The sequence below is a fragment of the Tupaia chinensis genome, unplaced genomic scaffold (assembly GCF_000334495.1).
Source record: "Tupaia chinensis unplaced genomic scaffold, TupChi_1.0 Scaffold148874_1, whole genome shotgun sequence".
NCBI classification, from domain to species: domain Eukaryota; kingdom Metazoa; phylum Chordata; class Mammalia; order Scandentia; family Tupaiidae; genus Tupaia; species Tupaia belangeri.
The window spans coordinates 1,808,740-1,819,563 of NW_006208722.1; the positions used below are offsets into that span (position 1 = coordinate 1,808,740).

The following is a 10,824-nucleotide window of genomic DNA, read 5'->3' on the forward strand; positions in this document are numbered from 1 at the left end:
GTCCCGGACCTGGTGGCTTAAACTCATGCCGGGCACGTGTGCGTGCGTGCCCAAGTTCCTGAGAGGGGAATGGAGGAGAAAGGACTGCAGCGTGGCCATCCCCCCCCGGGGGGTGATTTCTCACTTTCTGTCTCTCTGTCTGGCAAGCGCAGGCGCCCTATTGCAAAAAACCTCTCAAAAAAAAAAAAAAATCAAGATATGAAATATGAAAACAAAGCAAAATAAATTTAGTATGATTTTTAACACAGCCAGTCAGTGACTTGAAAGAAAGAGACCACTGAAATGGTAAAATAGAAGCATTCAATACATAAACTTTTAAATAATAAGCATAATTGTAGTATACTTTATAAGGTTCAGAAGTACTTTTAATCCTTTTTAACCTTTGCCCTATCTCCCTCTACAGCTGACTTTAAAACAAAGGGGGGACCAACAGAGGGCGTGGTGGTTAAAGTGCTGGACACTCCAACATGGCTGACCACGGTTTGAGTCCCAAACCTGGTGGCTTGCTTTCTCACTCTCTCTGTCTCTCTTTGATCAAATTAAAAAGAAACAAACAAACAAAAAACCTGAATGAATCAAAAAATAATTCTTAAAAAAAAAAAAGGGTTTATACTTCAATATAGCTGAGCTAACAACAACAACAAAAACACACAGAAAAAGACAAATTATAAGACATACTTACCAGTTCTACAAGCTTCTCCAGAAATGGAATCAATTTTAGGAGTTCATTATCATTTTTATCCATAAACCAGCTTTCTATAGGGATTCCATTAGAAAGCTAAAATGATAAATAAGTAATTAAACCCTCATTTTACTTATATTTTGCTTAGTTTGGAAAAGCTTAATAAAGAAATCACAGATTAAAGTAAACACTATCTAAAAATTTCTTTGAAAAGGAATGCCACCAAAGTTTTATCAACTCAATCGTGCTAAGAGACAGATGTGAAGAAGTGAACCGAAGCCTCACTGGTTTTAGGATGTTGTTTTTTCTCAGTATATATAAAAGTAAACAATAAGGTTCCATTAAAACAAGTTTTGCAAGGACCATGAACAAAACTCAAAATATTCCTTTATTCATTTAAGAAATGCTAGGCATTGTGAATGAAGGGATAGGATACTGCTAACCCGAACAAAGAAACACTGTCAGAAAACACGTACTTTTGTTTCTTACACAGAGACTGTGCTCCATTGATTGTTCTACTCCCAACAACTAGCACGATAACCTGAAACATAGGAACTTATAACAAATTGACTCAATTGTATTTCACTTAAGAGGAGTCTGAAAACTGTGTTTTGTGGCAAATAATCTCTAAGGTAAAATATATTTTAAAATTTAGGCTACATGTGTTTGAGATAGATGATAACTAAAATGGTTTTAATCTGTTAATAAACTAAGAGTAAATTCCTTTAAAAAAAATGCTTAAAAGCAAATAAAATTCAGAACCCAAAGTGAACACATTTCAGTAACATAGTTCTCTTTTTTATCTTTACTTTTTATAACAGACATTTTGAAACACAGATAAGGGACAATCTTATTCCATGAACACCCCCAATCTACTTCCATCATCCCCATTCTGCACTGATTTTTTGTGAAGCAAATCTCAGACAATGATCACATAAACATATTCAATAAAAATGCACCTTGCAAGTATGGCTCATCTTTTCTATAGGTGTATTTCAGAGAAATATTAACAAAGTACAACTCTACTGACAAAATAGTCTAAGAGAATATTTCAAATGTTAAATAAAATACCAGAAGAATACAGTTAAGATATTCTCTTCAAACATGTTTATGATTACCAAGTTAATAATTGATAGGAATGCTTTACATAATATATAAAGTTTCTTCTTTAGATTATTACTCAGATTTTTGTTTATGTTGTGCTTCATTTAGAAGAAAATTTTCCACAAGGAATATACCAATTTGGCATTTCTAATTCTAAAAGATGACAGTAAAATATATTTTAAAATTTAGGCTACATGTGTTTGAGATAGATGATAACTAAAATGGTTTTAATCTGTTAATAAACTAAGAGTAAATTCCTTTAAAAAAAAATGCTTAAAAGCAAATAAAATTCAGAACCCAAAGTGAACACATTTCAGTAACATAGTTCTCTTTTTTATCTTTACTTTTTATAACAGACATTTTGAAACACAGATAAGGGACAATCTTATTCCATGAACACCCCCAATCTACTTCCATCATCCCCATTCTGCACTGATTTTTTGTGAAGCAAATCTCAGACAATGATCACATAAACATATTCAATAAAAATGCACCTTGCAAGTATGGCTCATCTTTTCTATAGGTGTATTTCAGAGAAATAGTAACAAAGTACAACTCTACTGACAAAATAGTCTAAGAGAATATTTCAAATGTTAAATAAAATACCAGAAGAATACAGTTAAGATATTCTCTTCAAACATGTTTATGATTACCAAGTTAATAATTGATAGGAATGCTTTACATAATATATAAAGTTTCTTCTTTAGATTATTACTCAGATTTTTGTTTATGTTGTGCTTCATTTAGAAGAAAATTTTCCACAAGGAATATACCAATTTGGCATTTCTAATTCTAAAAGATGACACAATAAACAAGTAAATTCTACCAGTGAAAATTCTGCTCTTCTCCTATTATTTTCTGTTTGGCAGCATTTGTCCTCATCATATTTTTTCCAATCCGAGTTTGCTTAGCAACCCTCTTCCTACCTGATATGCAAAGGCTTGTGGTGAGTTGTCAATTATTATAGTTTTTGAAAGATCTCTTCCAAGGATATTTAAGTCTTTTATATAATTCCCTTGTACACAAACACAATGTTCACGGAAAAGCCGGTGCCTAAACATAAAAATGAAAACAAATTAGCTTTAAAAAAACAAAACAAAACCCAACTCTGAAAGTACAACATATATTGAAACACACACACACACACACACACATATGTATACACCATTAGCTTTACAGATTAAGCCTTATTTTTTTTAATGAATGAAATTCAAATATAAATATGGGCATAAGCTTTGGGCCATAATTTTATAATAAAAATTTTTAGCAATCACTGAAACCTTACGACCAATATTACCATGTTTTTAAGTGCTTCAGTTTATTCCGAAATGTTGTATTAATTATAAAGGGGAATTAAAAAATTCTAAATTATTTTTGCGATTTATTTACCCAGGAAAGCTCAGCTCAGATGCAGCATCTGGTTGTCAGCGAGGTCCTGCTTTTTAACCAATTTCTAGATGGTTGACTGAGGCACAAGGAGGTCAAGTGACTTGCCCAAGGTCACACAGTAAGTCAGTGGTTAGCCCCGCATTGGAACCCAGGGTCCTCCTGGCTCCTAGTCCTTTGTTCTAACAAGCAGACCACACAGCCTCCCTATCCCTGTACATGCCAGAATAGAAAATATAAGAAGGAATGTTTTGGTGTTGGCATTTTATGTTTTTATAGTTTTCCTTACAGATTTTTTTAGAAAAGGTGCTAAAACTAAAACATTCCATCATTTCAACTTTTCCTAAGCAAAACTCTATTTTTTTAAAGTTAGTGTGAATGTGTATATGATCATTTGAACAAACAAGGACTGAATGAAATGATAAATTTGTGTTTAAGTATTATAAATGTAAATTGATATGTCACCAATTTTTGATGCTAAATAGAAAACCACTAAAATCTATTAAAGGTTTTACAATATACTTATATATTATATAATCTTCATTTATACTCAAAATATTAAGTCTAAATATTACTAGTAATATATAAAGATACATTAATTTTTTATCTTTAAATACTCTGTTCTATATATTTTTAATAACTGGCAGCCGGTCTTTCTTGTGTCTTAAAACCCACTAAACAATTTTTCAGGAGCTATGGCCCATTCATAATTATATTTTAAATTATGTAACTTCAAGAAAGTGTAACTTTCACAAAATCTGTCATAGCTCTACCCAAAACAAAAACAAAAAATTTTAATGTATTGATAAAAGCCGACACATACACACACAAATAAAACTCAGCCTTAAATATATCATTGCCAGTCGTGATGGCAAAGAGGAACAATTTTACAAACAGACAAAAATGTATAAACACTGCTTTTTCCCCCCCTTAAAATAAGGAATACTTTAGTCAAATGATTATCTGCCTATGAAAAGTTCAAAAATAATCATACTTTGAAAAAACAAGAGTAGGTAAAATAATTTAAATCCTGGTTAGGCCTAAATGAGATCCTACATTTTACTTCTATACATTTTTAGATATAAGGAAGTTGGAGAGGGAGGTATGAAATGTAAATGCAAGTCTTCTCCAACAGCAGTAAACTCACTAAAACAGGAAACAGCCGAATATGCATGGAGGTATTACAGTTATTTTCATTAAATAACATTAAAACTCTTGTTATTCAGGAACCTAAGGGTCAATTACATGTATGTGCAGTTTTAGAAAAATACTACTTGTGTCAATAGCAGATCCTCCATGTCAACAAATTTCCATTTGAACTCAGGATTCAGAGATTACAGGAATTTGTCAGAGTCAACCTTGTCACCAATATATAGCACTCTATCAAATTCAATGTATCTAAAAGCTTTTCTGGTTTGTTTCTGAAAATACAACTTGATGAAAAATTTTTTAATTTCTGGGACCAGCAGTTAGCATAATGGCTATGTCACTGGACTCCCACGTAGTCGCCCACAGTTCGAGTCCCAGACCCGGTGGCTTAAACTCACGCCAGGCGCACGTGCATGCATGCCCAAGATCCCGAGAGGAGAATGGAGGAGAAGGCATTGTGGTGTGGCCATCCCCCCTGGGGGGTGATTTCTCGCTTTCTGTCTCTCTCTCTGTCTGGCAAGCGCACGTGACCTATAGCAAAAACCTCTCCAAAAAAAAATTTTTTTTTTTTAATTTCCAAATGTGTAGATTTTATAGATCTAATTTAAAGGAGTGTTAATTTATAATACATTGTGATAGCAAGGATAGGAATTTTTCCTCAGTAAAATAAAAACTGGAAGGCAGGGTTCATACTTCTCACCACTGCCCCCTGAACATTGGAGGAACTGACAAAAATCTTTAAAATGAATGAAGTCACTAAAATAAAATCATCTGTATAATTTTATTCCTTAGGTATATTAAGTGATAACTATAATGTACTATTTTGACTAGAAAATACCATTTTTCATCTGTGTCTGTAGCTTTTATTTTGACCATTTAGATTAAAACATAAAAAACATCACAGTTCTATTCAGAAGGAAAAACAACTCTTCAATGTGGACATTAGGAAAAACCTTTTAGTATAGGTACAATCACTCAGTAATATAGAGCAGAAAAATCAAATTTAGGATTTGCCATAATATGGGAGAAAATATTCAAAAAATTAACACACAGCTATTAAAGTTTCATGAGCCTTCTGTATCATCTTTTTCAGCTCTTTGCCAAAAGCAAAATATTAAATTCTATTATCTTAAAGAATGTAGCAAGACTGCCGCAGTGGTTTTTCTTTCTCTATTCATGAGAGTGCACGTACATGCCTGCGAGAGGAGAAGAAGCTAGAGGAGGAAGAAGAGAGGAGCAACGACCTCTACAGGGTCTGGTTCACACCGTCATCCCTAGTACTCCAGCCTGTGCCTGTGCCTGGTGTGTTTCAGACTGACCAGGCTGGGAATTTGAACCATGGCCATGATGTGGGACCTGGCTTCACATTACTGCTACACCGTGAAGTCCGCTCCCATGCTACTTAGTATCGCATTTCGATTGATAGAAATAGTGAAATTGTTAATAATTTTCAAAATGTTTTAAAATCACCAAGGTACTCCCGCCTAACCAGGATCACACTGCATCTACTGCCAAGGGTACATACAAGGAACTGAGTGCTGATCAGTATAATCTGACTAAACTAATTGTAATTTCCACCTTGATTCGTGTAACATAGGCTTCCCATGGGATATGAATTTGTTCTTTAAAAAGGCAAAGGAATTTAATTAATCTTTTCTGTTAAAATCATCTTTTATTTCTCTATGCCATCAAAAAGGTAATATAACATGCATTATTTTAGATATTAGGAGGTGAAATATCATGCAGAAATGAAAGACTCCACACACACCACACTCCCTCTAATCCCAAAAGAAACGAGGATATAGATGTCACAGTGAATAAATACATTTGATCTTCTATCCTTTAAAGAAAGTCTGTCTGTAATTAAAGCATCAGGAACTCTTAAAGAGTTTCGGGGCTTAAAAGATTTACTTTCACCATTTAACACAATAAATCTCTATACTGAGCCAACTGAAAGTGGCCATTAAAATGAAATAGAATAAAAAATTTCATAGATCAGTGTGACAGACATTTCCACTATTTCTTAATTAAATTTACCTGACCAGTTGCTTTTTAGGGTCTAGTATGTTCAGTAACTTGTCTGCATACACCTTCTTAGAAGCAGTAAAAAGAATGATCTACAAATTCAGGGGAAAAGAAGTAATCATTATACATGATCTAAATATGGGTACTATATTGAATAAAATAAGAAATATCTATGTAATTAGCTTCAAGAATGTTTACCTCATACATTTGAGACATTCGTTCCAGGAATTCCCTGAAGAATGGCCTTAACCTCACATAAACCTGAAGAAATACAAAGATAGGCTTCAGCAAATAAACATAAAACAAAAACCACTTATTTTTAAGGTATGTTGAGTTCTAGCTTTGAATATATTATAATTTATAAGTTCACATTTTAAATAGAAATGTTTACTAAGTACCACTCAAGTCAAATATAATTTACATACAAGAAATCACTTAATACAATCTTGTGGTAGGATAGTAATAATCATTTATTATTCCACTTTTAATGGTTATACAGTAGTATACAATAGTACTTTGTTGGGATATAGTTTTAATAAACATTTAAGCTAAAAATAGAAGGTTTCCCCTCTGAGGTTTTGATCCACCAATTAGCTCCATCTTCCAACCAGGTAGCATCCATCCAATCATTAAGCAGGGTGTGTGTCCACCTCTAGCTGATCTGTCTCAATGACCTTCTTTAATAACTACTCAGAATTTCTTCTCAACAAACACCTGCTAAAAATACTTTTAATTTCCTTGTAAGGTAAATAATATTCAAGAAGATGTGAGGATTGATGAGTTTAAATAACGAAGTTTTCAGAAATCATTCTTGCTGTTCTACATTTAAGTGATTCAAATATAGCATCTAAATTAGCATTACTGGGCTACTTAAAACAAACACAGTAGTTTTCAAAACTTCTGGACAATATCAGAAAAGACTACAGTACCCAAAGAGTTGCCTTATAAACATTTCTGGTTCTATCTTCTTGCCTAAATTTAATATAGCTCTTGTAATATACTCCAGTATTCAAAGCACAAAAATATAAGCCATGACCAATGACTAAAACTAGCCAGCAGTTAGCGTAATGGCTATGTCACTGGATTCCCACATAGTCAACCGTGGTTCGCGTCCCGGACCCAGTGGCTTAAAACTCATGCCGGGTGCGTGTGCGTGTGTGCCCAAGATCCCAAGAGAAGAATGGAGGAGAAGGGATTGCGGTGTGACCATCCCCCCTGGGGGGTGATTTCTCGCTTTCTGTCTCTATGTCTCTCTCTGTCTGGCGAGCGCATGCACCCTACAGCGAAAAACCTCTCAAAAAAACACAAAACAAACAAACAAAAATACTATATATAGAAGGTCTGACTCCTCTAAGTTGTATTCATTTTGTGACAAACTTTTATAAAAGAAAAAAATCTAGGCTGGCTCCATGGCACAGAATACACTGCTCAAGAGAAGCTGAATCCCACATGCCAACCATGGTTCAAATCCCTGGTATGGTCAGTCTGAAAGACATCAGGCATGCGTGAAGAGGCCCAAGAGTCAATGAGCTAAAGGGCTGGAGGAAGGGGATCAAGGTGTGACTAGACCCTATACAGTATGCTCCTCTCTCTTTCTCTCATTGTCACTTGCATGCTCATGTGCTCTATCATGAATAAAGAAAAAAAAAAGATTATTAGAAAAAGAAAACTATTGTACTCCACTCAAAAGTGACAAGGATTCCCACATAGTCAACCGTGGTTCGCGTCCCGGACCCAGTGGCTTAAAACTCATGCCGGGTGCGTGTGCGTGTGTGCCCAAGATCCCAAGAGAAGAATGGAGGAGAAGGGATTGCGGTGTGACCATCCCCCCTGGGGGGTGATTTCTCGCTTTCTGTCTCTATGTCTCTCTCTGTCTGGCGAGCGCATGCACCCTACAGCGAAAAACCTCTCAAAAAAACACAAAACAAACAAACAAAAATACTATATATAGAAGGTCTGACTCCTCTAAGTTGTATTCATTTTGTGACAAACTTTTATAAAAGAAAAAAATCTAGGCTGGCTCCATGGCACAGAATACACTGCTCAAGAGAAGCTGAATCCCACATGCCAACCATGGTTCAAATCCCTGGTATGGTCAGTCTGAAAGACATCAGGCATGCGTGAAGAGGCCCAAGAGTCAATGAGCTAAAGGGCTGGAGGAAGGGGATCAAGGTGTGACTAGACCCTATACAGTATGCTCCTCTCTCTTTCTCTCATTGTCACTTGCATGCTCATGTGCTCTATCATGAATAAAGAAAAAAAAAAGATTATTAGAAAAAGAAAACTATTGTACTCCACTCAAAAGTGACAATTACCTCAGATTCCATAAATAACAGATATTAACTGAACCAGACTCACTGGATTCAGATTTCTGAAAAGCCTATGGTCACACTTAATTCTGGCATCTATATACATCCACACAAAAATGCCCCTAGGACAAAGATACAGTTCTGGGAATGTTGTAGGGCAAAATAAGGGAAAGTATATAAAGGATCTGGAAGGCAGAGACTGTGTTTTTACCAATCTTTGTAATTTCAAAAGCCTAAAAGGTATAAGTCAATGGCTATGGTAAGTATATGATAAAAATCTGTTGAGTAAATGAAACAATGATCTAAAGTTGGGCAATATAGACAAATAGAGAAATAGCAACAAGTCTACCTAACAATGTATGTACAACTATTTAATTTCCTTAAGAAGAGACTGCCTATAGAAAACAAATTTTGGATGATTGTGCTAGCAATCAACTCTGTCTCCATCTCTAGCCTGGAAAACATGTTTTAATTCTATTAGACAAGTGTTTTACCTTAATTTCTTGACTAATCAAAAACAAAATAGCAAAGAGTCACTGCACAAAGCTGGGGCTGCATAGGTCTGTGTTCGGATGCCAGACCACCCTCAACTAGACAGGTGCCATGGCACCTGCCTATGTTTATGGCTGACTGGTAGGCTAGGACAGAGGGCTGCAATGCTGAGACTGTCAGAAAGACTTATCTTCTTAATTAAGAAAAGGAACAAAAATAAAAACATAGAACAAAGTCACATATCCCTACTCTTAGCAAATAAAAATAATCAAATCCTCAGTATATAATCACCACCAATCAGGACAAGACATTTTAAAAAACTTAATTATAGTTGCTCATCTAGTCAATTTTACATTTCCATCCAGAAATATTTGATAGCTTATAGCCGTGTTTGAAAACCACACACCTGAATGAAGGAGAAGGGATCGTGGCATGACCATCCCCCCTGGGGGCTGCCTTCTCACTTTCTGTCTCTCTCTCTCTCTTTCGGGCGAGTGCACACACCCTATAGGAAAAACCTCTAAAAAAAAAAAGAAAAAAAAAGAAAAGAAAAAGAAAACCACACATCTTATTTGGTAAGCCAAATAGTGGTAGATTTTCTATGTATTACTATTTCATTGGCAAAATCATTTTTATTAGTTATGATTCTTTTCAAAATAGATTTGTGATAGTTAAGAAAAACCCATCTACTTCACATTTTTCAAGCATAAGTGGAACACTGTTTAAAGGTGACATTTTCCAACTTATTATACAGTGAATTCCACATTGGGTCACAACCACACCCCCATTATGTACTCTACTACTTTGACTATATTTAAATATATGTCTTAAAATCTGATATTGCTTCCAAATGTTTGTTTACTGGGGAGGAAAGAGGAACTGAAGATACAGTAACATGCTGCTAGAGCATTTCCTTACCACAAGAACAGAAATTAGCAGTTAAATTCCTATCTTCAGAACAGATTCACCACTTGAACCAGAAGGTATTTCAGAATTTAAAAACAGCCAGAGACTGAGATGATTAGTAGAGAACAAGAATGTAGAATGGTACAAAGTAACAGTGAGTAGATCTGGGGTTAGAGCCACAGAGAGTTCGGCCACATGATACAAAGGCAAAATCTCAGAAATAGACAAGAGATAATAAGGTCAGCAAGGCCTAAGTCACTTGGATATATTAAAGACAAACTATGAGCAGACATATGTACACTAAGTACAGTCCAGTGGAAACAAATACAGAACATTCGGAAAGCAAGTATAAGAGTGATGAATTTCACTCTTAAGACAAGCTTTACTTATTGTGTTAAGTCACAGAGACAAACATATAGATGCATACATAAATACGCAAATGGCATAGAGGTAAAACATGATGCTCTACATGGGAAGGCTCCAAATTCACGTATGGAGACCTCCCTGAGTATACCAGGCACACCCGTGCCTATGACTAGGGCCAGATTGCTAGGGGTATTACTGCTGCGTCATAACCCTTTTGGGGTGCTTTTTGTTTAAAGAATACATAAATAAACTTTAAACACACAACAAAACAGAAACTATCCATCATATATACTAGGCTCAATTCTTCATCCTTTAACTTTATTCTCATACAGACGCTTGTCCTGAGTTGCCTACTCCGTTTTCTACATTTCCCTAAGTCATGTCTTTGTCTTAGTATTTCACCAA

At 35.0% G+C, this 10,824-nt stretch overlaps 1 protein-coding gene across 5 annotated transcripts in view; it reads right to left on the minus strand.

Moving 5' to 3' along the window:
• Window positions 1–10,824, minus strand: part of CTDSPL2 (CTD small phosphatase like 2) — a 91,066-nt gene that overhangs the window by 3,636 nt on the left and 76,606 nt on the right. For all 5 annotated transcript variants that reach the window (XM_014585101.2, XM_006170743.3, XM_006170741.3 and 2 more), the window contains exons 9-12: window positions 6,545–6,607; window positions 6,359–6,438; window positions 2,713–2,839; window positions 683–778 (exon numbers count right to left, since the gene is read on the minus strand). In XM_014585101.2, the coding sequence (XP_014440587.1) occupies window positions 683–778; window positions 2,713–2,839; window positions 6,359–6,438; window positions 6,545–6,607 (366 nt within the window). The remainder of the gene's footprint in view (window positions 1–682; window positions 779–2,712; window positions 2,840–6,358; window positions 6,439–6,544; window positions 6,608–10,824) is intronic.